Source organism: Mus caroli, unplaced genomic scaffold (genome assembly GCF_978045245.1).
Source record: "Mus caroli unplaced genomic scaffold, Mus_caroli_1 scaffold_18, whole genome shotgun sequence".
In the NCBI taxonomy this organism is placed as follows: domain Eukaryota; kingdom Metazoa; phylum Chordata; class Mammalia; order Rodentia; family Muridae; genus Mus; species Mus caroli.
In genome coordinates this window covers 48,320,020-48,344,933 of record NW_028227273.1, presented here as the reverse complement: position 1 = coordinate 48,344,933, position 24,914 = coordinate 48,320,020, and the positions used below count along the sequence as shown (strand labels likewise).

Below are 24,914 nucleotides of genomic sequence, written 5' to 3'. Positions count from 1 at the left end.
CCTCTCACTGATCTATCTCCTTTTCTTTGCAGGGGCGGTTCCAGAAGTGTTCACGTTTTCAGAAGGAAGGACTGAAGCAGACATTTCTGCTCCAGGACTGCAGGGATGGAAGCCACAGAGATTATGGAAATAATGTGCGTCCTTGTGGCCAGTAGACAGTCCCCCTTAGGTCTGACTTGCAGAAGGGGGGTCTGGCTGTTCGCACCTACATGGAGAAAGCCCTTTCATTTTAGCTACCAGGAACCAGTGATTGGGTGAGTAAATATGTGTGTTGTGTCCTTCTATCTAGAGGAAGAACAAGCTAAGAAGAGACACCTTATCTAGCATTGAATAAAGTAATAAACTCCACCTCTGATGTTAAAATTGTGGGAACTGGTAAGATGTTTTAGCAAAAACACTTCCTGACAAGCCTGAGGCCCTGAGTTTGATCCTTGAGACCCACATAATGGAAAGACAGAACCAATCCCTACAGGTTGTCTTCTAACTTCTATATGTACCTTGGCATGTGCATTAATAAATAAATGTAGTTATAAGAAAAGTGAACTTCTTTCTGGACCGTGAGTCCCAGTATCTTCAGGTGGTATCTGCCCTGGTTCTAGCCTCCCTTTCTAGTTCATATGAAAATAAAGGTAAAATTGGGTGTGGTCTTAGGTAAATGTGATACAAATGGGTAGAGGACACTCAAGGAGGAGGGACAATCACAAAGAGGATGTTTAAAATTGCTAAGATGGGTATGGTGGGATATTACTTTAATCCCAGCACTCAGGGGGAGAGACCACCCTGGTCTATATAGTGAGTTCTAGGCCAGCCAGGGCTACATAGTGAGACCCTCTTTCAAACAAGAGGGAGGTGAGAATTAACCTCATGGACACAGGCCTATGGAGACCAGAAGAAGGTATAAAGCCCTTTGAAACTGGACTTACAGACAATTGTGGGTGCTGGGAATTGAACCCAGGTCCTCTGGAAAAGCAGCCAGTGGCACTTAACTGCTGAGTCATCTGCAGGCCCTCTAGTCTTAGCTGCCTCCCTAAACACTGAAACCCTGGCTGGCACACAGGTGTTCTCACAGTTACTGTGCAGAGTGTGGGAGCTCCTCACTCTGTTCATCTAAAGTTGCTGCTCAGATGGGCTTTTAGATATTGTGGGCTGAGTACCAGAGTGGAAGGACAACCAGACTCAATAAAATTTACCTTAACTTATCCCTTTAAACACCCATGATCATTGACATTCCATCTATAAGTTAACAGAACTATCCAGAAAACTGTTAGCCTAATTTTGCTGCTGATTTTGTAGATCCAGGCCCTGGACATGTAGTTTACTGTCCAATTCTGTGTGTCTGTTAACTTTCAGAAATGCTCACAACACTATAAACGTTAACCTAGAAAGACCATGTATAACTGAAGCCGTAAGCTGAGAAGTAAAGGATCTCGGGGCCGTTTGCTATGGGGAGGTTTCTAAAGCATTGCCTCCGTGTAGCCAGTGGAATACAGCCTGGGCCAGAATGGCCACCACTTTGTGCATCACCTATTACATTCTACTTCCCAGGGACAGGCAAGTATTTTGGTCCCTACCCCTCATTTTGGATTGTGATTTTTGTTATATGCCAGCTTATTGGCTGCCACACCTCAGGTCTCCAGTGGTATCTGGACTCCGTGGCTGCGATAGGCCAATGGAGCGAGAACATTTTTGAATAGTGCTTTCCCATTAGGTTTTTATATAATGTGCTGGGATCCACATATATGAAAATGATAAATGCTGTCTGGGCAGTGTTGGCACATGCCTTTAATCTCAGCACTCAGGAGGGAGAGGCAGATGGGTCTCTGAGTTTGAGGCCCGCCTGTATACAGACTGAGGTCCAGGACAGCCAGATGGACATAGGGAAACCCTGTCTCAAAAACCAAAATGAAACCAAAACAAAACAAAAGCTTGTAAGGGTGAGATGGTGCTGGAAAACAAGAGAAAGATGATACAGGATCAGCCATGCACACAAGCCCTCTACAAGTTAGGGATCGCTGTTTGTAAGAAAGCACAAGTTAGGGATCGCTGTTTGTAAGAAAGCAAATTCAGGCGGGTGGTGGTGGCGCACTCCTTTAATCCCAGCACACAGGAGGCAGAGGCAGGCGGATTTCTGAGTTTGAGGCCAGCCTGGTCGACAGAGTGAGTTCCAGGACAGCCAGGACTACACAGAGAAACCCTGTCTCGAAAATAAAAGCAAATTCAGTCAGTCAGTCTTTCTCAGTCTATCTCTCCCCTTTCTTCCTCCCTACCTCTGTGTACTGTGTTCTTACTCCTTACCTGGTCTACTCTGTAGACCAGGCTGGCCTCGACCTCAGAAATCCACCTGCCTCTGCCTCCCAAGTGCTGGGTTTGAAGGCGTGTGCCACCACTGCCCGGCAATTGCTTTTTAATTTATTGAGTATTCATGAATATGAGTGTTTTGCTCGTATGTCTGTCTGTGCCTGCAAAAGTGAAAAGGGCATTGGGTACCCTGGAACTAGAGTTATTGATGGTTGTGGGCTGCCATGTGGATGCTGGGAATTGAACCTGAGTCACCAGAACAAGTGACCTTAACCACTGAGTCATTTCTCCAGACCTCTAGTCAATTAAAATTTTAGAATGTTACCTACAACAAAGTTTGTTGGCGTTTTGTCTTGGTTTTGCTTAGGGGCCATGCTGCTGCTGTTGGGGCAGGATCTCCTGTGTAGCCCAGACTGACCTCAGTTTGCCATTCTCCTGCCTGAATGAAGAGCCTTTTGAATGAGGGGTTTATAGGTGCTTGCCACATGTCTAGCTCAAAGTTCTTGGCATTGCCTTGGAAGTCACAGCATGTGGCCATATGTGAACAAGTCTAGAGACATAAAATGAGTAGGTTATAATTGTAATCATATTGCCTGCAAAGCTAGCCAAACGTGTAAGAGCAGTGGCACGGCGTGCAGCTTTGTAGTTTTTATACTTTGCACCACACTTCCCCACATTCTCTCATTTGCCACATAGTTAATGAGACACATAATTTGTGCAACAGTGCTAATTAAGTTTAATTAGTTGGTCTTGTGAATGGCTGTAAATAGTAGGAATGGTTTGCTGCCAAAGCAAATCTGCAGGTTTTTAAATTAGTTACCTGATAATTCTGTTTGGTTGCCTTTTTGTTTTGTTTTTGTTTTTGCTCTGTAGACCAGACTGGCCTCGAACTCAGAGTGTGCTGAGATTAAATTGTGTTGTGGCACATGCCAGCACTCAGGACGCAGAGGTAGGTAGACCTCTGTGAGTTCAAGGCCAGCCTGCTGTACATAGCAAGTCCAGGACAGCCAGGGCTCTGTTACACAGAGAGAGACCCTGTCTCCAAAACAAAACCAAATAAAACAAAACCAAAAACAGGTGTGTGCCACCACAGTCACCAGCATGTTCAATCCCTGAGTTCACTCCATGTGCTGCCAACAAGAAAAAAGGAAAAGAAATAGAAGAAGACCTTGCACCTAGGCAGCTGACCTTCCCTTGCTCTGTGGCCTTTCTTGTCTTAAGTCCTCCTGGTCCCCTTTTCTCATCTCTTCCAGTAGTACCAGCATTCACACCCAGGGAACTTGGGTGTAGTGTTCCACTTTCATTCACCAACATACATTTTTTTTTTTCTTTTCGAAACAGGGTTTCTCTATATAGCCCAGGCTGTCCTGGAACTCACTTTGTAGACCAGGCTGGCCTCGATCTACATGGCATCTGGTTCTAGAGACCCACATTTAGGTTCTCAGATCAATAGTGTCTGCATTTGGAGGCTGATTATGGGATGGACCCCCGAGTGAGGCAGTCTCTGGATGGTCCATCCTTTTGTCTTAGCTCCAAACTTTTTCTCTGCAACTCCTTCCATGGGTGTTTTATTCTCTATTCTAGGGAGGAATGAAGTATCCACGCGTTGGTCTTCCTCCTTGGTTTTCTTGTGTTTCCAACATACATTCTTTATTGAGCATTAGGAGCAAGACATTGAGCAGGGCACTGGAATGCTGCTCTGGTCCTGATGACATTCACTAACTAAGGGGATGGACAGCTTAAATTTGGTTGTGTTGGAGGGATGTGAACAGGAAGTTGTCAGGCCTATCTTACTTGAATATAATGTCACTTCTGATAAAGATTATGCATGAGCTCCATTTGCCTTTTTATTTTTTAGTCATTCAGGTTCAGCTGTTTGGGGTAGGGCTCTGTCAACCCTCCAGTAGAGGGTGGTGCTACAGGAGAGTCCCTAGTGTTCATAGCCTGATATTGGGCACTTGGAGGGGAGCTGAGGTCAGTCAGGAACTGGTAAGGAGGTGTAAGTAGAAACATGCTGCTTCTGTTCATGTTCTTACGGCTCCCCACTCTGTAGCCTGATTAGTACTGCACTCCTTTCTACCACTGACTAATGTTCTGTGCTATGAATACTGCTCTAGTGTGCTTTCTATTGCTGTGATACACACCATGACCAAAAATAACAGGAGGAGGAAAGGGTTTATTTCATGAAGGGCGATGAGGGCAGGAACTCAGGCGGGAACTGAAGCAGAGCCACAGAAGACTGCTGCTTAGTAGCTTGTTCTCCATGACGTCTCACCTGCTTTCTTACTCCTTCAGGATACCTGCCCAAGGATGCCACCACCCAAGGTAGGCGAGGCCCTCCCATGCCAATCAGTAATGAAGAAAGCATCCCAGTGGCATACCTACAAGATACTCTAATAGAGGCAGTTCTTCAATTGAAGTCCCATCTGCCTAGGTAGTCCCAGTTTTGGGTCAAGCACATATAAATACAGCATGCTGTTGATCCATTTATCAGTTGATGGACTTTAGAGGGTCCCCTATTACAACTAGTGTGGGTATGAACATTCAAATGTAAATTTTTATGTGAACATAGTTCTTTCTAAAATATTTAAATTTTATTATTTTAAAAGTCAACAAAAATAAACAACAACATCCACCAGACCCAAAGACTGCACAACTCAGTGAACTTGTATTCAGTAAGAGAGAGCTGGGGACTTTACACTGACTCTATACTTTCTTTTTTTTTTTTTTTTTTTTTTTTTTTTGGTTTTTCAAGACAGGGTTTCTCTGTGTAGTCCTGGCTGTCCTGGAACTTACTCTGTATACCAGGCTGGCCTCGAACTCAGAAATCCGCCTGCCTCTGCCTCCCAAGTGCTGGGATTAAAGGCGTGCGCCACCACGCCCGGCGACTCTATACTTTCATGTCAAACATATTTCTATGTGCTTGTTGGTTACAAAAATTAAAACAAAAAATGGTTTTGGTAGTGGGTATATTTTCTTTTTGTAGGACTTATAAAAATGTCTATATGTGTTTTGCCTGCAGATATGTTTGTGCACCTCTTGTAGGCTGCTGCTCTTGGAGGCCAGAGAGGGCATGGGATGGATCTCTTGGAACTGGAGTTAGCAGATGGTTAACCGTGTGGGTGCTAGGAATCAAACAGCAGTCCTCTAGGAGAAAGTTGGTGCTCTTAGCCATAAGACATCCCACCATTCCTTGAACATGTGTTTCATTTCCCTTTGGTTATAGCTAGAGTGGAATTAGGCGCTGATAATGGTAACACTTTTTACCTCTTTGAGAAACTGTTTTCAGGCGTGGTTTCACCATTTTACATTGTCACCAACAGTGTATAAGGATCCAGTGTAGCCATATCTTTGCCAACACAATAACATCCATCTGAGTAGTGGGTTTTAAACCAGTGCCCATTGTGGTCCTGATTTACATGTCCCTAATGACTAAGGACAATGAATCAAGAACTTTCAAGTGTTTGCTGAGATACTGCTGCTCTGCTCTCCTCGGCTTGGCTTGGCTTGGCTTGGCTTTTGGTTGCTGGGGTTTTGTTTGTTTTGTTTGTTTTGTTTTGTTTTGTTTTGTTTTGTTGACACAAGATCTCATATAGCCCAGTCTAGCCTTGAACTCACCTGTAGCTGAGGATGGTCTAGAACTCCCAATCCTGCTTCTACCTTCCAAGGACTAGGATTATACAAATATATCACCACATCTGGTTTTGGGCTGTGTGTGCTGGGGATGAAGGGGTGCAGCCAGTGTCCCCTCAAGTCTTCTCCTTGACATTGGAATGTGGTCACAGGCCAAGTGGAATGGCCCAGTCCTTTAATCTGTGCTCAGGAGGCAGAGGCACATGGATCACTGGGATTTTGAAGCCAACCTGGTTTACAAAGCAAGTTGCAGGATAGCCAGGATTGTTAATGCAAAGAAACGCTGTCTCAAAGAACCAAAAAAGAAAGGGAGGGAGGGAAGAACAGGAGGAGGAAGAAAGGAACGGAGGGAAGGAAAGGAACCACTTACTGAACCTAGAGCTCACTGACTGGCTGCCTTGCTGGCCAGGAAGCCTAAGGGATCTTCCGGGCGCCTGCCTCTGTCAGGAGGTTTCCGGTGTGTGCCATGGCATCTGGTTCTAGAGACCCACATTTAGGTTCTCAGGATTGCATTGTTAAGTGAGACTCCTCTCCAGCCTTTAGCTGTCTGCAGGGTTATTTACTTTTATGATTTTTTTTCCTATCTGAATGGGCTGGAGAGAAAGATCAGCACGTAAGTGATGATGTCATAAACACATGCAGCTCCATTTCCAGGGGATCCCACACCCACTTCTGCTCTCAGGGCACTGCATGCACACAGTGCACCAATATAGCAAAACACATTTTAAAGACATTTTTTGGGCTGACTGGAGTAAGCAGGGTTGACTGGAGCGAGCAGAGGTCCTAAAAAAAAAAATTAAATTGCCAACAACCTCATGAAGGCTCACAACCATCTGTACAGCTACAGTGTACTCATATACAAAAATAAGTAAATAAATCTTTTTAAGAAGACACCTTTTAAAAAAATCTCATCTGAATAACTGCATAACTGGTAAAAAAAAATAATGTTTATAATAAAGTCTGCTTTAAAAGTTAAAATGCATTCTACAACTTAAATTTATTCTATCAATGATTTGGGGGCAGTGGTTTCTAAGGGTTTTTTTTTAAATTAATTTTGTTACTTGTCAATTTCACAAGTCTGTAATGTCGTCTGATTTCTGCCATCCTACACACCATCTCCTGTCTCGTTTTCAACACTACCACCTGGGTCCCTACTGTCCCTTCCCAGGTTCATCATTTTCAGTTTGTGTTTTGTTCTGGGACCCATTTAGTTTAACCGGAGCCATCTGTGTGACCATTGGGTTGGAACTATCCCTCACCTTCTGGTGTGGTCATTGGTGACTCCACAACATTTTACACTCTTAAACCAAGTTAGAAATATGTGGCTGGCGTTTAACAAATGTGATAATCGTATGAGCAGGCTGTAGACCGGCTGTAGGTAGGGGCACATTTTGGGACTTATAGACCGGGATGTGAGTTCCTGCACAGGGTTCTTCAAGGTGCTTGCATAGCAGTTATGTGCCGGGCGCTGCGCTGCTGAGATTAACTTGCCCAGTTCTCATTACAACCCTGTGCCATGGAGACTGTTACCATGCTACTGCTTCCAGTACAAACAAAAAATATGGTTTAGCAAAGATGGCCTTCACATTCCCTTGCTTTCACCCTCCTCCACTAAGGAGGAATTAAACCACTTAAAGAATGCCTGCCCGTGCCTTTTCTTGCTTCTCACTGACCAGAGACGCCATTGAACTCAGAGCTCCTTCCCTCCCAAGTCTGTATCCCACTTTGAAGTTCTTTAAAGTAAGTTGATAAGTCTCCTGGGTCCCTCAGTTCTAAGTTTTTTGGTTTTTTTGTGCCCAATGAGCAGCCACAACTCACACAGGCTCAAAGCTGAATAGTGGGCGGGGCTGGTGGAGGGGCGGGGCATATCAGCGGGCGCCTATAGTTGCTGCTTGGACTAAGCTATCTCGTGAAGAACCATGAGCTGGACTTGTCCGCGTTGTCAGCAACCCGTTTACTTTGGTAAGGCTGGGACCTAGGAGGAGTAAAGACAACCGTGAGCCCCCAGGTCCCCTGTAGTGTGTGTGTGTGTGTGTGTGCGCGCGCGCGCGCGCTTGAAAACGAAGTGCCTGCCACACCTCCAAGAGCCCAAGCAAGAGACACCAGGGTGGGATGGAGCTTCTTCCTGGAAACAATATTCATTGTCTCCAGGGAGCAAGGCTGGCTGGGCCGGTTTTCCCCGAAGGTTGAAAGGGCAAAAGCAGGGCTGAGCTGGACTTTTTGCAGCCCGAACCCACCTTGTTCCCCACAGCTGAGAAGGTGAGCTCCTTAGGCAAGAACTGGCACCGTTTCTGCCTGAAATGTGAGCGCTGTCACAGCATCTTGTCCCCTGGCGGGCATGCAGAGGTGAGGCCTGGCCTGGGTGATAGTCCTCTGTCACACCCCTACCCCAATTTCAGCCTTGGAAACCTGTCAAAGGCAAAGGAACCTCCACAAACAAGCTCGGGGCGACCCCCCCCCCCCCATTGAGCCTCATGTGAACCAGAGTTTGACAGGCTCAGAGCTGCTGCTGACCCATGGTTTTGAGGGAGGGGTACGCAGCTGCTCTGTCTCCCCCACCTCTACCTTCAACCCCTATTCCACAACGGCAATTGGACACGCTAGCCTACCACCCATCCCCACCAGATCCATCAGACTAGCTGCAGTGCACATATGCACCTGACAGCCTGGATTGAGAAAGCCTGTACAGGCATGCATGCCCCTTTGGCCCTGAGTGACCCTTCCCTCTGCCTGTGCTTGTGCCCAGCACAACGGGAGACCATACTGCCACAAGCCTTGTTATGGGGCTCTCTTTGGACCTAGAGGTAAGTTCCAGCCTAGAAGGGGCCAGGGGCCACAAACTTTCCTTGTGGCTAGGAACTAGAGCCTGACCTCCATTATTGGGTCTTCTCTCTGCAGGGGTCAACATTGGTGGTGTGGGCTGCTATCTCTACAACCTCCCAACTCCCCCTCCTGCCAGCCACATTTCCCTCAGCCCCAGCAACTTTAGCCCCCCCAGGCCAAGGACTGGCCTCTCCAGGGCCAAGAAAAGTAAGTGAAGGCAGGCTTTAGTTGTTCTCCTTCTGACCCTTCCTCAGGCTGCAGTAGACACTGTGGCTGCTCTTAGCAGTCCTGTTGCTGGCCCTGCTTTTCTGCTCTCGTGTGAGTTGGGTTTAAAAGGTAAACTGGACAGATAGCATGATCACCCTCATTTTACAAGAGATGCCCAGAGAAGACAAATGACCACCAAGCAGAAGCAAGGCTAGCCTAGAAATTGGGCCCCTTCCTCCAGCCAGGGCATAGAAGGGAAAGACCTAAAGCGATGGCTTCTTAGAATGGGGCCAAGTCCCCAGATTCTTCTCTGTCCCTGTCCCTTCCTCATACTCCTGCAGTGGGCAGTGACACCGTGCTCCTCAACACCTGACACCGCTGCCCTGGCCAGCTCCTGTATCAGCTCAGGTTTCCCAGTGCTGGAGTTACTACCAGTACTGAGCCATTGAACTGGTGGGCTCTCAAGGCCCTGGGAGGAGGACGAGGAAGCAGGTGGTCCCCAGTGAAGCTGATGGATTGGGTGGAATGAGTCAGAAAGGACTATATGCAGAGCTCATGGTTGCCTGGGGGAGGGGAGTGGTGGCAGGGACAAATGGGTTTAGGGAGAGGACAGTGCCATCCATGTACAGGTGGGGTCTAGAGGCCCCTGCTCAGGGCCTGGCCCCTACCACAGTCCTATCTGGAGCCTCTTCCCATTAAAGGGCCTCCCTACTTGAAGACATTCACTGGTGAGACTTCACTGTGCCCTGGATGTGGGGATCCTGTCTATTTCGGTAAGTGGCAGCAGAAAGCTTGGCGAGGAGCACTGTTGAGGTGGCAGAGGGAAGGGAGGTGATTCAAGGCAGGGAGTTGTCCTTGCCCTGCCCTGCACCTAGAATGGAAGAGCTACCACTGGTCTCTACCAACAGCTGAGAAAGTGATGTCTTTGGGCAGAAATTGGCACCGACCCTGCCTGAGGTGCCAACGTTGCAGGAAGACCCTGACTGCTGGGAGTCATGCGGAGGTGAGCAGGGCAGGGAGAAGGCTATGGTGGGTGGGAGAGAGGAGTCGAGAAGTGGGAAGAGAAGCTGAGAAGATGATTCTTCTGTGTTCCAGCATGATGGCATGCCTTACTGCCACATCCCCTGCTATGGATACCTGTTTGGCCCCAAAGGTGGGCAATCTGACCCCAGACACTGGACCTATGAGAATGTGTGGACAACCTCCCTGTGGTCAGACATCTAGACCCCTCCCCTATCTATCCCTTCAGACCTCCACTCCCTTGCCAACAAAGCCCTTGGTGACAGGACTCTCTCCTTCAGGTGTGAACATTGGCGATGTGGGCTGCTACATCTATGACCCAGTGGACATAAGAGCCAAATGAGCCATTCGCAGGAGTGATTAACCTAACTCAGGCTTCCCACCGTCTCCTCCGAGGTCTTTTGGAATCTCTGGAATTCTCTAGTCCTTCGGGGAGGAAGAAGGTGACACCCTGGGGGCCTGGGCCTAGGCTCTGTGGTAGATCTGAGTCCAGACTGTCTCTGCCAGCTCTGTTTCCCCATTCCTATTTGGATACCCCACCCACCCACACTTAGAATGGTGGTTGCCTGGGTTCCCAGTTCCTTCTTCTAGCAGTATGTGAGCTTCAAAGTGTATTCGTAAAGGTCATTGCGTTCCCTGGCTTCTCTAATAAAATGTTGACTGATTCCCATACCTTCAATTCTTTTTTGTTTTGTTTTGTTTTTCTAGACAGGTTTGTTTGTGCAGCCCTGACTGTCCTGGAACTAGCTTTATAGATGGGGCTAGGCTCAAACTCACAGATCTCCCTGCCTCTGCCTCCCAAGCGCTGAAATTAAAAGTATGCGCCACCGCCCACTAGCTCACCCTCTTTAGGTATGAAGCTTAGACAGTGAGATGGGGTAGGGGTACAAGTCTGGCAACAAGAAAATCTATCTGTTGGACCTCTGGCCTGGGAATTGGGCAGATCCTAGCCTTGCACTATAGACAGCACCCCCGCCAGCCTCATGGGTACTAGAAATAACCATAGCACTGTGCTTTAGCCACATTCCTAGGATGGCCTTGTTCAGTCTGAGCATGACAATAAGTCCTGTCTACTAGGAGGCTTCACTGTCCACTTGGGGCATGAACAGTGGCACAGCTGGAATCAGAGCTGAGGATCAAGTCAATGACTTCCCCAAATCTCACAGCTGCCCCAACCCATGAGCATCTATCTTTATTTACAGAAGTCCCCCGCACGCCCCCCACCGCCATGAGAGCGGTGCCCAGGATCCCCAACAGCCCAGTGCTGCAGGAGTTGTCCTGTTGTTGGAGACTGGATAAGCATAGGCAGATGGCACCAGTAGCAGCTCCATCCTTAGGCAGAGGAATTTGATGTCCCAGTCACAAGAGCCTGCCTTGTTTCCAGCTACTTACTTGGTGAGCTGTCCCTAGGTTAATGCAATCCCGGACCTGTCTATCTTCTTCCTGAGACAGGACAATAAGGAAGGTGTCAGGAACACGGTCAGGGGTTAGTCCTGGACCTGCAAGGACTGGCTCAGAGCCGTCCCAGCTCCTCAAATATAAGCACACATATTCCCACAAGTCACTTGACAATTTCTCAGTGTATAAGCATAGCTTATGTGCATTGCATTTTTGAGCATTTGTGACTACATAAAGGTATGGCCATGGGCTGGTAAGATGGCTCAGTGGGTAAGAGCACCCAGGACTACTCTTCCGAAGGTCTGGAGTTCAAATCCCAGCAACCACATGGTGGCTCACAACCATCCGTAACGAGATCTGACTCCCTCTTCTGGAGTGTCCGAGGACAGCTACAGTGTACTTACATATAATAATAATTTAAAAAAAAAGTATGGCCATACTCAGGTATGATTTCATATAAGCAATTTATACATACCAGGGTATTCACCCCCAAACACTCACCTGTTTACATATGTACAAGTGTAGTTCTGCAACTGTCTTCCCCTCTGTAACCCAAGTGTCTGGAACTTAGGCATCTGAATCCACAAATACCACACACAAATACCCTCCTCACACACACACATACCCTTCCCCCCTACACATACATACCTCCCACACATATACCCCTTTCTTTCCACATCCTGGATGGTCTCTGGCAGCTGTTCTTTCTTCGTCTCAGGCAGCAGGAGTACAATGCAGGCAGCCAGGAAAGAAATCCCCCCATAAGCAAGTTTGGGCAGTAACAGCCACACTCCATCCAGCAAGACCACCAGTGGGGCCAGAGAGGCCCCTAGCCGGCCTATGAGTGCAGTGAATCCCATTCCTCTCTGTCTGTTGAGGAAAGGTTGAAGGAGCCATACATTACAAGGCTCCCCTCTTGTGCGGGCAACCTCTAATACTGGCTTCCCAGTACAGAAGATAAAATTCCCTGTGCTAGCCGGGCAGTGGTGGCACATGCCTTTAATCCCAGCACTTGGGAGGCAGAGGCAGGCGGATTTCTGAGTTCGAGGCCAGCCTGGTCTACAGAGTGAGTTCCAGGACAGCCAGGGCTATACAGAGAAACCCTGTCTCGAAAAACAACAACAACAACAAAACAAAACAAAAACAAAAACAAAAAAATTTCCCTGTGCTCTCCAAGACTTGAGCAAACAGCCACAATGTATCTGGCTGTAGCTAAAGAATGGGTGGGCAGTGTGTACACACAGACGCCTAGGTTAAGGCAGGCCAGTCGCCTGGGTCCCCCGACTTACCTGAGCACAGTAGGGTACAACTCGGACGTGAACAGGTAGGCTGTAGTAAAGGCTGCTTCAGAAAAAGCTTTCCCCATCACCACCAGAGCAGTGATCCAAGACTTGGTGTCTGGAGGGAAAGGATCCCTCAGTGAAGGGATGACCCTGGGAGCCCCCTAGATGTGAGTCCCCACAGAGGGCGGAGCTGAGCCACCGGACCTCCCCACAGAGGGCGGAGCTGAGCCACCGGACCTCCCCACAGAGGGCGGAGCTGAGCCACCGGACCTCCCCACAGAGGGCGGAGCTGAGCCACCGGACCTGGCTTACCGGAGGACACCAGCAGGCTGATACCGAAGGTCAGAGCAGTGGCCAGCAGCATCCCAGCCTCTGTGAGGCGGCGTCCCACGCGACGCACAAGGAAGAAGACCGTAATTTTGGAAGGCACCTCCACAGCCCCGAACAGCAGCTGCGTCTGGTACACGTTCAGCCCCAGCCCGGACGCGTCCAGAGTCAGGCCGTAGTAGGAAAAGTTCACTCCAAACCTGAACAGAGTCGCAGAAAAAGCCCCTCAAGAGCCCCCTCTCCCGCCACTTGGCTCTTCAGAGACTGCAGCCTAGGATCATTCCCCGCCCCCCACTCCAGACACTCATAATCCCCAAGTAGGTACCAGTGGCCAAAATGCCTTTACTCCCCATCTTAGTAGCAATCTTGTGACAACGGGAACGAACAGCAACCCGTTTGTTTCACAGAAACAGATATTAAGGATCAGAGTGGTTAGACGGTTGTCCAGGGTCACACAATAAGAAGTCATGGAGCCTAAAGTGGAGTCAACATGTCTCTGCTGCCTACTCCCCATTGGACCTGTGGTGGTCAGAGTCATCCCCCACCCCACCCCCAGCTCTCAGGGTGATCCTCCTGCCCCCCCCCAGTCCCCCTTACCACATCACCATGCAGCACAGTGAGACTTGTCGGAGCTGCGTTGTCCGGAACAGGTCTAAGTACGAGGGTCTTTGCGACACCCTTTCCATGGTGACCACTTTGTTCAGGACCTCGTTGGGAGAGAAAGCAAGATTTCAACCTTAGAGCTTGTCTCAGGGGCCAGTGTGCTCGCTCTCTGGGGCCAGTGAGCTCGCTCTCTGCTTCTCTGGGTTCCAAGCACACATGGAGGAACCGGAAAAGGATATGGCCCGGCAAAGCCAGGCTCCCAGGCGCTCCGCTGGAAAGCTGGCGTGTATGGTGGGCCCAGGAGGAGGGGCACTCAGACACAACCTCTCCACCCATCCCTGTGTACTCTCACCTCCTGGCTCAGGCTGTCCTCACTCATGGGCCGCCCATTGAGCTTGGCACAGATGGACAGGTACTTTTTTGCCTCCTCCACACGACCCTGGGTTAGAAGCCATCGTGCAGACTCAGGTACCCACCTAGGGAGGAAGCCAGAGGACCTTCAGTCAGAAGCCACCTCTACCCCCTGAAACCCCAGGCTCTCAGTCGTCCCTCCCCCCAGTCTCTTACTGCACCATTAACTCTTGCTCAGGCCCAGTTTATAAGCTACCTCTTCCCTTACTGCTTGGTTCAGGCCTGGACTCCCCCAGACCTCCGAGGGTCCCTTCCTAACTCAGCTGCATTGCTGTTACCCTCAAAACCTGAGCTCCCAGCACCAGCCAACACGTCTGGCAGCAGGATGTAGAATGGAGGCGGGACAGACACACTGATACACAGATCACCATTAGGAGGTAAGGGAGTACCCACCTTGCCAGGCCCTCCCTTCTCCTGCCTTAGTTCTCACCACCACACTGGCTGTGTTCCATCCCTGCCCCTTGAAGACAAACCCTGGCCTCCTCCAGCTGACAAAGTCTGGCTCTCCATCACTGTCTATCACTGTCTCTGTGTTTCCGGTGGAAACAGAATTGCCTTTCGGTTCCCATCTCTGTTACTGCCACTCTCTGGTGAGTCTCTGTCTCTTCGCATCTGTCCCCTGTTTCCGTGTCCTGTGCTGTCGTCTTTCTATTGGTTTCCATTTTTCTGACTTCGACTTCTCTTGATATCTTTTTGACTCTTGGTCCCTGATTCTGTTTCTGCATCTCTTAGATGTCTCTGTCTCTGTCTCTGTCTCTGTCTCTGTCTCTCTGATATGGATGTATTCATGTTTGTAAATGTGCACACATGTACATAGGGGACCAGGTGACATCATGGAACTTTCTTATTTCCTCTCCACCTTAGATTTTTGAGACGGGGTCTCACTGAACCCAGACCTTACCTATCCAGGTAGACTGGCTGGCCAGCAAGCCCCAGATCTTCCTTTTGCTACCTCTGAAGTAATTCTACGTGCATATCTCTGTGCTGTGCTTCTGTATAGGTGCTGGGGGTCTGAACTAGGGTCCTAATGTTTGCATGGCAAGTATTTTATCAACTGAGATATCTTCCAAGATGTCCACAGTTTTTCTTTTATTTTCTTTCCTCTTTGTTTTTTTTTTTCCCAGGCAGGAACTTACATAACCCAGACTGCCTTTAAATTTCCTATGTAGCTGAGCATGACCTAGAACTTCTGACCGTCATGCCTCTGCCTCCTGAGTATTGTGGATAGAAATATGCACCATTGCCACTCTCTACTCAGTACTGGAGATAAACCCAGGGCTTTGTGTATGGTAGGCAAGCACCAACTGAACCAATCCCCAGCCTGTCTCTTGGTCTTCTTGTTCTTTGTTTGTTTGTTTGTTTCTATTAATTTTAGTTGTGTGGGTGTGGGTTTGGATGTATGTATCTGTGTTCGGGTGTGTCTGTGTGTGTCTGTGTATCTGCCTGTGTGTGTTTCTCTGTCTGTGTGTTTAGATGTATGTATTGATGTCTATGTCTGTGTCTGTGCCTAGGTGTATATCAGTGTCTGTGTATGTGCCTATGTCTGTGTGTCTTTTGAGTATGCCTATGAGTGTATGAGTGTGTGTGTGTGTGTGTGTGTGTGTGTGTGTGTGTGTGTGTTTGGATGTATGTATCTGTGTTTGGATGTGTCTGTGTCTATGTGTGTGTCTCTGTCTATGCCTATGTGTGTTTTCTGTGTCTGTGTCTCTGTATGTCTTTGAGGATGAGTGTGCATATGTATGTGTGGCCCACAGGAGCTAGAGGTGTCTGATCTCTGAGAGCTGGACTTACATATCTCCTCCAGAAGAGCAGCGTGTGCTAACAGCTGAGCCGTCTCTCCAGCCCCCACTTTAGAATCTTAGTCTCTAACTAACTGCACAGCTGCTTGCCATTCTCACCAGATGCTAATGATGCCCGGGACACATGGCAGAGTGGCAGCTAGCAAAAGCCACCGCCAGCTCCGTATCAGGTACCCAACCAGGGTCAGCAGCAGCACCCCTCCTGTCCAGAAGGTGGTGCTGATGACCCCAGCCACAGTGCGGTGCTCCACATCCAGCCACTCTAACTCTGGGGACAGAGAGACCATTAGCAAGGGCCAGATGGACCCATCTCCCCCTGGCAGCCTCCCTCCAGGCCTCGCCTCACCCAACGGAAGTACAATGATGGTAAAACCAGCCAGGGCTGAGCCGGTGAGCATGCGGGTGGTGACAAACATGATGTAGTTGACTGAGGCTGCAGACATCAGGCCCAGCGCCAGGGTGCTCACGTAGGCCACCAGCAGAAGCCGGCGCCGGCCAAACCTGCCAAGGGCCATGCAAGGTCAGGTCCCCACAAGGCTGCCCAGATACAGATGATGAGGCCTGTCCCCAACACCGGTCCCTCATTTCACCTGTCAGACAAGTATCCGTACACCACAGCCCCCAGCAGCATGCCGATGAAGAAGCACGTGGATGTAACTTTGTTCAGGCCTCTCTGCTGACACACCAGATCCCACTGCAGAGACAGGTGGGTAAGGCGTCGGATCTGTGTGAGCCTCTCTCCAGCCATGATGTCCCTCCTCTCCAGACTCCCAGGCAGCCCTGACTGTTTCAGAAGATCCCCCATCCCTAGCTATCAACCTCAGCACTAGAAAGGGAAGACTTTGCCTCTCTCTAGTCCTAGAGCTCAGTGCTTTCCCACGGAGGTCCATCACGGCCACCAAGGAATCCTGTTGTCTCTCCGCAGGGAGACTCCACCCACCCTTCCTCTCGGGATGAATCAGGTAAATCTCAGACCTGGGACAGGAATGAGGCAGAGGGGAGAAAAGGATGGAGGCTTCCACAGTTTCTCTATCTTTTACTACAGAGATGTCCTTCTCAGCCTCTGTTCCAACCCCCAGAGCTGCCTTAGCCCTTGGGTAAATTATAGTAAACGAATTGAACCCAGCTTTAAAGCTACAGGCTGGTCTCCACATGGGAATGAAAGCCCTTAGAGTGCAAGAAGGTTCTCTCCGGTCCCCTGCCCCCAAGGTAATGGCTGGCTCAACCCACTCACATATCCCGCACCCTCTGGGCTCGGGTACCTCAGTTGCAATGGTGGAAGAGAATTCTGAGCGGTCGTACTCCCAGCCCTGGGAGCAGGGCACTGTGAGGGGCTCACCCTCAGGCTCCCCAGAGCTGTCCACCTCTGTCCCCAAGGTGACATTGGGGAGAGCCTGGGGATAGGCAAAGCGGAGGCAGGAACTAAAGCTGCCGTCAGTCTCCCGGGGTAGATGGATTTTCAGCCACAAGTCCTGGTGACTGAGGTTGGCTGGGGCATCAGGCAGGGCACAATGGTGGGCAGGCACAGCAGCCATGAAGATGGGCAGGAGGAAATGCATCGGGAGCAGGAATCGGGGCAGGGCCAGCAGCACCAGATTCCGCAGTTGGAAAGGCCCAAAGCCACCCACCTTGTGCAGCAGCTCTTCGAAGCCCATGCCCCCCACCCACCAGATATGCCTCAGTAGTACCTAGGACCGGTCAACCTGCTTGCTACATGCGCCCTTGGACTCTGGAGGTGGGAATGGTTGTACTGATGAGTACAGAGTCTGTAGCCAGAATCCAGCCCCTCAGAGGCTGGCCCAGGCCTGGGCCCTCCCACATCATCTACACATCAATGGATCCTACCTAAGGGGAAAGGCCACCATTCATCAGAGGTCTGGTGTACTCTGGCCTTTATACATTGGAGCTCAGAGAACAGGTAGCAGAGCCAAGGGCTGGCATAGGAGGGCAGCCAGGTGTGGATTGAGTGAGGCCTGAGCTACTTATTAGACATTCAGGGCTGTGTAAGAGAAACAGGTCCCTGGGTATAGTGCCTGCTGTCCTGGGTGGCCTTTGTCCTATGAAACTTTAGGTCAGTCAACCTTGTCTATTTGCAGGCACTGCACAGTTTGGCTCACAGCCCAGGACTCAGGATGAGGGCTGAACTCCCCTTGGGTAAGGGAGCCTCTGATAAACCCCAAACTTTCCCCATAGTCCTTGCCCATGTCTGGAATGGATGTCCTGACCTAGGTCACCTCTGGGACTGTGCTGGCCCTGTGGGGGGGGGGGGTCTCAGGAATTTTCTTTTTTCTTTCTTTTTTTTTTTTTAAGATTTATTTATTTATTATATGTAAATACACTGTAGCTATCTTCAGACACTCCAGAAGAGGGCACCAGATCTTGTTATGGATGGTTGTGAGCCACCATGTGGTTGCTGGGAATTGAACTCAGGACCTTCGGAAGAGCAGTCAGTGCTCTTAACCGCTGAGCCATCTCTCCAACGCAGGAATTTTCATCTGCAGTTCAGTCTGCCTCTTTAAGAGCATCCTGGATGATGCTTCCCAGGGTTGCCAAGAAGTACCTGGAAGGTTAGGGAAGGCCCGAGGCTTCTGAGGGGCTAAGTGCCAGCAAAGGAGTGCATGGTGATTGGTGGGGAGGGGCGTCTCTGTGGATGACCAGAAGGTTTGCTCTACAACGGATCTTGGTGCCGGTGCCGTCACGCTGAGTTGTGACTCCCTCTTCTGGAGTGTCTGAAGATAGCTACAGTGTACTTACATATAATAAATAAAAATAAAACTTAAAAAAAAAAAAGAAAATTATGTAACAGTTGCATAAATTATAGAAAACAAAATAACTTTTTTTTTTTTTTGCATTTCTGAGAAAATTTTATTGGCTTTTTGGATAAAGTTGATTTTCCAGGAAGGATGATCCCATCATACTTCTGCGGGAACCAGCGCATGGCCTCCTCCTTGCCGATTCTGTGTTTGGCCCCAATGCAGCCTGTTCTGCACTTCTTGTCTGCGATGATGAACCCTGGCCTACCCAGCACCACATAGAAGTCCAGGCCGTAGATTCCCAATGCTTGAGTCGTATTTGATGCCCAGGTCAATGTGTTCCTGAATTCCAAAACCAAAGTTTCCAGTATCTGAGAAGTTATTTTTCTGCAACTCATACTCTCGCACCTTCAGGCCTTTCTCCAGAATTTCCTCTGCCTTGGCTCCACGGACTGTGCAGTGAAAGGCAATCTTCTCATTTCTCCGGATGCCAAAGGACCTGACAGTGTATCTAGCTTTGGAGAACACCAGGGTCTGGCCTGTGAGCTGCTCCAACACCTTGGCTGCCCAGTCTGTCTCTGCTCTCCCCCATGCAGATATTGAGGCAGAGCTTGCGGATGAGTGGTTCCCGCATGGGGTTCTCCTTTTCCCCTTGATCTTGCGCCATGGTGGAGAACAGGAAGCACAAAATAACTTTTAAAAGGTGGAGGAGGGGCGGGGAAGATGGCTCAGATGGTACAGGCACTTGCAGAGAATGGTCACCTGAGGTTATAAGTTCTCAGGACTCATGTGGTAGAAGGAGAGAATTGGCTTCTGAAATTTGTACGTGGCATACGTTTATGTACTGAATAATTAACATATAAATGTGTGTACTTATATATTTTATAGATTAATATGAACAGTTTTGAAATGGAGACTGCTCAGGAAGAGCACACATCCCTGGAATGCACAGACTCTGGATTTGATCCCGGCACTCCGGGTGGGGTGGATCTGTATTTCAGTGCATACTGTTGGGAATAAAAGTCACATTTCTGAGCTGGGCAGTGGTGCTGCATGTCTTTAATCCTAGAATGAGGGAGGCAGAGGCAGGTAGATCTCTGTGAATTCAAGACCAGCCTGGTCTACAGAGTGAGTTCCAGGACAGCCACAGCACAGCTACACAAAGAAAACCTGTCTTGAAAAACTGAAAAGAATAACAAAAGCCACATTTCTGAACAGTAGGCATAATATGCTCCTCTTTTATTTATAAGAAATATATATGGACAGAGAGAGAGAGAGGCATTATTATAAACATAAAAAAGGTCTGTGACGGTACATACCAAGCCATTCCCAAGTCATCTCCCGATGGTCAGGGTCGTGCACAGGGGGTTGTCTTTTATCTGAGATGCTTTTAGCATTTACTACAAGTATGTCCTGCTCGGGACATGTTAAACGGGGATGAAGTAATGGTACGTCAGGCCCCATCCAAGGCCCCCGGAGCCCACAGGTGTTCAAGTTAGGGGGAGGTGTCCCAGAAGGCTTAGGTTCTGGATATCCAAGGCAGCACCCCCAGGAAGGGAGGGGCTTTCAAACCCAGGTGGTCTCACCTCCCACCCCAGGTGTGGCCCAGAGCCAGGCCTGGGGGAGAAAACTGGTTTTGTGTCCGCTAAGTGAAAAGATTCACTTCTAGTGAGTTTAGGATTCAAAATCAAAGGGTACTTCCTGTTTCTTTCCAAGGCAGTCTCCCCCTGTGGGCCACAGACACTAAGCCTCCTCCTGCCTCGCTGTACCCCCTCACGTGGCTTCTTAGTTGTGGAGACTGGCCTATAGGAACACAGAAGGGCCACTTCCTCCATGGAGTCTCACAGCACCCCACGGTGGAGTCCTCCTCACATGTATGGACCTTGCTCTGCTGACCAGCCTCAACCAATGGCAGTTGAGATTGCTCTCTACAACCTCTTACCAAAACCATTTCGCATCACAGAAGATAGAGAGATGAAATACTTTTTTTTTTAAAGGAAGGAAAGTAATTCCATGCATAGTCCACATATTATAAATAGGGGTCAAGAGCAGTGTCTCATAATCCAAGACATTACTGTCTCCATCTAACCCAGCAGAGTGCACTCCTGTTATCCCAGCACGTGGGAGTGTGAGGCAGGAGGATGGCACACTTGCAGCCAGCCTGGGCTACCTGGAAAGACCTTTCTCAAGTTTTTTTTCAATGTATAAGTGAAATTAGTGGCTATAAACAGCTTCCCCTGGCTTTTTCTTTTTTCTTTTTGAGATGGTCTAACATTTAGCCTAGGCTGGTCTTGAACTTCCAACGTAGTCCAGGCTGGCCCTGAGCTCTCTGGAATCCCTCTGGTTTGGGTCCCGTGGTTGCTAGGATTACAGGCACAAGGCCGACAAGCCTGGCTTTCCCTTCGGGCTCTGATACCAAATGACCATGCCCTGAACGAGGGTGCCCAGCTAAGGGAGATGCGTGCTGGTTTCTGAACTTCTGATGTTTCAGATTGGTAGACGAAGCTCTGGTGCTTCACAGGTGTATCCAGGGGGATACACTTGTGCAGGTGCAGAGGCCGTACCACAGGTGGGTGGGCAGGGTGGGCACAGGTGCGTGGGCAGGATGGGCTTTGCTATGGCACCGCCTGTGAGCTGCTCTGCTTTCTGCCTCCCTGGGAACCCTTGACTCTCTCTGCTTCCCTCGGGGAAATGCCAGCTTTTCTTCTTCCCTCTCGCTGTGCCGAGCCAAACAGCCAAATGGAGACACTAAAGCCATCAGCCGAAACAAGCAAGGAGCTCAGCGGAAGCTCTGCTAGGACAGAAGCCTGTCCCGCCAGGCCCTGACCAAATCGCCTATTCGGAGCTGAGCTTTCTTTGGCCCCTCTACGGAGATGATGTCTCCACCCACCTCACACCATACTGTATCTTCTCTCCCGCTCACCCCACCCCCACCCTCGGGGGCTGGGTTTTGCCCTGCCCTCCCTGAAGGGAAAAAGAATCCAGGCCAACAGAAAGGTCCACAGGCTTTTTAATGGTGTGATGGCTACTTCCCTTCTGAGACCCGATCTAGTTGTGACAGCGACTTGCAAGGTGTTGGTGTCAGGGGAGTGGGCAGGCACAGGGTGGGCAGAGGCCATGCAGTGACTGGGAGGGGTGGGCAAGGGCTGTTACATTCTGTGTGGCATGTAAACATTCTTCTGTTGCTTCCCAGGGAGGGGGAGGGCAACTCCCTGCCCCCCAACACCTGCCCAAGGGGCTCAGAAGACTGAGCGAGCCAGTCCCCTGGGGAGGAGCTGAGACGCCAAAGAGCCATGTGCCTGGGGCAGGGCCCTTCTCCTGCACCCACTGCACACGGTACGGCTGGGGCGGGAAGGCGCATTAAGGTGAGCAGACCCCACACCTGAGCCAGTGACAGAGGCAGTCAGGATGGGGATCATAAGAGCCGGTGGTACTGTGCGGGTACTGTGCCGCTCTCTGAGAGGAGGGAACGGAACCTGAAGGGCCTAGTGCAGGGGACGGATGATCCTCAAGGAAAGGGCAGCAGCTTGGGCGTGGGGCATCGGGAGGGAGCTGTGGTTTCCTCTGCCCTGCTTCCTTCCTGGGACGAGGAACCGCTTAGCCCCCTCACCGGTACCCCTCTGCTGGTCCCCTGTCCCTCCTTCCTCCCAATCTAGTGACATAGCTGACTCAGAGGCCTGGAACCTGGCCTTCGTATCTGATCTGTACCAACTCAAGCATTGGCTGTAATGGGAGTGGGGTGAGCCCGGGGCTTTCCTAGGCCTCCCCTTCTTTCAATCTCCAAACCTGGGTGTTGTTGGTCCTACGGCAGAAGGGAGACTGAGGGGGGGCACCTACACTCACAGTTAGGTTGGTGGCAAGGGGCAGGCCCAGGGTCTGGGCGCTGGGGTCATGCCCTGGTCCCCACCTGGCATGAGCTGATTGTCATTCATAAAAGCTCTGGGTGGGAGGAAGTGAGCCCTCTGCCCCTTCCCGGGACTAGGAGGCAATTAGAGGGCCTTGGGGTGACAAAGATAACTGTATCCAGAGAGGTTTCCTGAGTGTTCTGGGAGCTTCTATGTCAGCGTGGGATAGATCTCAAAGCCTATCCACCCTGGTGTCCTCCCCAGCTGGTCTGTAGAGCTGCCTTCTTGGCATGGAAACAACTGCCCACACCTCCTGACCCTATGTGAGGAGTTCAGCTGGCATGAGCAGCTCCCAGAAAGTCATCACGGTGTAGACGTGACCAGGCCGGTGACATACCGAGGCCTGCCTTCTCCAGAATGTCTTGGTTTGCTCTCTGTGGCTCAGGGAAGGACACAGGGACCAAAACAGGGGAGCGGAGGCGGCTGGGAGTGCTTTCTAGGAGGCCTGCAGGGAGTCCCTGTCCCAGACAGGAGGGGTTGCCTGTCCCATCTGCAGCTGTTTGCTCCAGATGTTAGCAGCTGGGGCTCCTGATGAGGCGGGGCGCAAGCTATGCAGAAGCCAAAATGCAGCAGGAGGCCCCATGTCAGGTACCGAGCAGCTCAGCTGTGGGGGCTGGCTCAGAGCAAGAAGAGCCCAGGGTGAACTGGGTGTGGGTGGGGTGGGCACCAGCTACATCACACACACACACTGACATAAGAAGAGCCTTCTGCCTCCCGGAGGAGCTGGTCGGCCTTATCCTGCCTCCTCTGCCCACTTAGGAAGAGGATGCCTGAGCCAGCCTGTTCCCATAGCAGAGACATCAGGAAGAAGGATGAGCGCCAAGCCCCCAAATGACCAACGCACAGCACAGAAGGTGAGAGCCAGCCACTCTCCTCCTGTGTGGAACTTGAGAGAAGAGAGTTGGCTGCAACTGCAGTACGCAGGAGTGAGGTTAGACAGCAGGAAGGAATTCCTGATGGTAAGGGGTCCTGAGTACTAGACCAGGGGGCCAGAGAAGTGAGTAACCGTTTTAAAGCCCCGTTCCTAATTCCCTCTGGGAAAAGCTTGCCCCGGAGGGCAGGTGCTTGCTCCCAGAGGCTCCATTCATTTCTATTCAGGAAAGGGGTATCTACCCAGAGACACCAGGGAGCAAAGAATCATACACCCTGTGCCTTCTTAGCAAGGCCAGAGGTGGTGTCCCCTTAAGACTAAATAGACCAATGACCCCTGGGTCCCACTTCCCGGATCCCACACTGGCCTTCTATGGTCACCATGGCTCCTAAGAGACTGGGCGGGCCAGAGCCTGCGCACTTATGGAATTTGAGGCTGTTTCTCCTGTTGGGTAGGTTTGGGGGCTGGCTACAAGAAGGTGGGGATGAAGAGAACAAGGTGGATCGCAGGAGGTGTAAGCAGGTGTAAGCCCCTTGGTTGGGGCGTGGCGGGAGGGGCGGCGTTAGAGATCAGCCAAGACCTGGTGGGCGAAGGGGACGGGCTCCATAAGTGGAGTCTTGGGAGTTGATAGGTGGCTGAGCCTTCCCGGGGCCGAGGATCTGTTGTGAGCCTGTCCCTGCAAGAGGGGCGGCAGGAGAGAGGCAGGACGCAGAGACAGACAGACAGACGCACCCTCCTGGGTCAGTGGACTGGCTGGGCTGCTGGGCACAGCATGTGCTCACGTGCGTTCTGGTGGGTGCAGGCGGGAAGCTGGGGCCGCGGTGGCGCGCGGGCGCGTAAGGCTGTGCTGGAAGCCGCTCCAGTGTGGCCGGCTGCGGGTGGGAACCAGGGTGAGGGTAGGGGGTGCCGCAGAGAGCCGCGGGTGGGTGTCATTATCTGGCCCCGGGCCGACCCTCTGAAACCGCCGCCCGGCCTTTGGTTGCTGCGCGCTGAGTCTGCAGTTGTTTCCCCTTGGGTCCTTTCTTGGGGGCCCCCGGGGAGGCCTCCGGCTGAGATCTGACTTGGAGGACCCCCCGAGATGGAGGGACGCCAGGCCGGGCTTGGTGCGAGGGGGAGGAGCTCTCTTTGCGGGACAGGGACTGGCTCCGCGGGGACCCGCTGGGGTGGCGCGCGGTGGAGGCGGGGAGGCCGGGACTGCGGGGTGCTGCGGGCTTGGAGACTTGGGGGCGACCTGGGCCGGGACCTCGGCTCGCGGACTGTTTGGGACGGAGGTCAGCAGCAGGGGCCAACCCTGAGGGCTTCTGCAGCTGGAGCCTGCGGAGGGGCAGAGGGCAAGAGAAAAGGATCAGGGGAAGGGCGGGGGGGTTTGGACAACAGGAGGGACGTTTGTTTTCAGAATGTCTTTGAGCACTGAGCCCTAGAGGTCTGCGTTCTCAGAGCTGGGTAAGATGGAAGAGGCCAGGCGCAGAGCAGTAAACAGAGGCCTGGTGTTCCATCCTGCATTGCAGGGCCTTTAGACAGGAGTCTGCTACAGATTTTCCTTAAGGGTCCTATGCCATCTTTAAAATCCCCATGAGTTTTGC

The 24,914-nt window shown here is 50.9% G+C and overlaps 4 protein-coding genes and 1 pseudogene across 8 annotated transcripts in view; 2 read left to right on the top strand and 3 right to left on the bottom strand.

The window, feature by feature from the left end:
* Positions 1–2,018, top strand: part of Znf318 (zinc finger protein 318) — a 38,726-nt gene extending 36,708 nt beyond the window's left edge. The window contains exons 8-9 of one of the 2 annotated variants that reach the window (XR_002380063.3): positions 33–254; positions 1,351–2,018. Coding sequence is in view for 1 of the 2 variants with exons in the window: in XM_021186325.2 (XP_021041984.1) it covers positions 33–155 (123 nt within the window). In the remaining variant the exon portion in view is untranslated. Of the gene's footprint in view, positions 1–32; positions 716–1,350 lie in introns of those variants that run through there. The other variant, XM_021186325.2, reaches the window with a different exon arrangement.
* A 2,590-nt stretch (positions 2,019–4,608) lies between these two features.
* Crip3 (cysteine rich protein 3) lies at positions 4,609–10,654 on the top strand. The gene is made up of 8 exons (XM_085832657.1): positions 4,609–4,623; positions 8,158–8,277; positions 8,678–8,735; positions 8,830–8,961; positions 9,663–9,734; positions 9,870–9,964; positions 10,057–10,114; positions 10,263–10,654. The coding sequence occupies exons 1-8, from the start codon at positions 4,609–4,611 to the stop codon at positions 10,322–10,324; spliced, it is 612 nt and encodes a 203-aa protein (XP_085688783.1). The 3' UTR covers positions 10,325–10,654.
* Positions 10,655–11,141: 487 nt separating this feature from the next.
* On the bottom strand, positions 11,142–17,606 carry Slc22a7 (solute carrier family 22 member 7). Of its 3 annotated transcripts, XM_085833074.1 has the most exons (11): positions 17,491–17,604; positions 17,065–17,196; positions 16,393–16,496; positions 16,149–16,303; positions 15,902–16,070; positions 13,945–14,068; positions 13,587–13,696; positions 12,975–13,189; positions 12,669–12,777; positions 12,028–12,249; positions 11,142–11,424 (listed from the first exon to the last, which is right to left on the bottom strand). In XM_085833074.1, the coding sequence occupies exons 3-11, from the start codon at positions 16,431–16,433 to the stop codon at positions 11,388–11,390; spliced, it is 1,182 nt and encodes a 393-aa protein (XP_085689200.1). In that variant the 5' UTR covers positions 16,434–16,496; positions 17,065–17,196; positions 17,491–17,604; the 3' UTR covers positions 11,142–11,387. The 3 variants fall into 3 exon arrangements, with proteins under 3 accessions (XP_085689200.1, XP_085689201.1, XP_085689199.1); XM_085833075.1 differs by lacking the exon at positions 17,065–17,196 and having other exon boundaries at positions 17,491–17,606; XM_085833073.1 differs by having other exon boundaries at positions 17,065–17,597.
* Positions 17,607–18,714: 1,108 nt separating this feature from the next.
* LOC110312260 (large ribosomal subunit protein uL5 pseudogene) lies at positions 18,715–19,225 on the bottom strand (annotated as a pseudogene).
* Positions 19,226–22,491: 3,266 nt separating this feature from the next.
* The window catches only part of Ttbk1 (tau tubulin kinase 1), a 44,165-nt gene continuing 41,742 nt past the window's right edge, over positions 22,492–24,914 (bottom strand). For both annotated transcript variants that reach the window (XM_085833072.1, XM_021186289.2), the window contains one exon: positions 22,492–24,645. In XM_085833072.1, coding sequence (XP_085689198.1) covers positions 24,264–24,645 — 382 coding nt within the window. In that variant the 3' untranslated portion in view covers positions 22,492–24,263. The remainder of the gene's footprint in view (positions 24,646–24,914) is intronic.

What these genes read in the sequence shown, in the direction of transcription:
- Crip3 (XM_085832657.1), top strand. An exon ending in CCCCTGGCGGGCATGCAGAG is followed by an intron (nt 8,278 to 8,677) that starts GTGAGGCCTGGC and finishes GCTTGTGCCCAG; the next exon opens with CACAACGGGAGACCATACTG. An exon ending in CTGCTGGGAGTCATGCGGAG is followed by an intron (nt 9,965 to 10,056) that starts GTGAGCAGGGCA and finishes TCTGTGTTCCAG; the next exon opens with CATGATGGCATGCCTTACTG.
- Slc22a7 (XM_085833073.1), bottom strand. Translation starts at nt 17,457, where the DNA reads ATGGGCTTCGAAGAGCTGCTGCACAAGGTGGGTGGCTTTGGGCCTTTC. An exon ending in CATCATTGTACTTCCGTTGG is followed by an intron (nt 16,071 to 16,148) that starts GTGAGGCGAGGC and finishes CTCTGTCCCCAG; the next exon opens with AGTTAGAGTGGCTGGATGTG. An exon ending in CTGTGCTGCATGGTGATGTG is followed by an intron (nt 13,190 to 13,586) that starts GTAAGGGGGACT and finishes GACTCTGTTCAG; the next exon opens with GTTTGGAGTGAACTTTTCCT.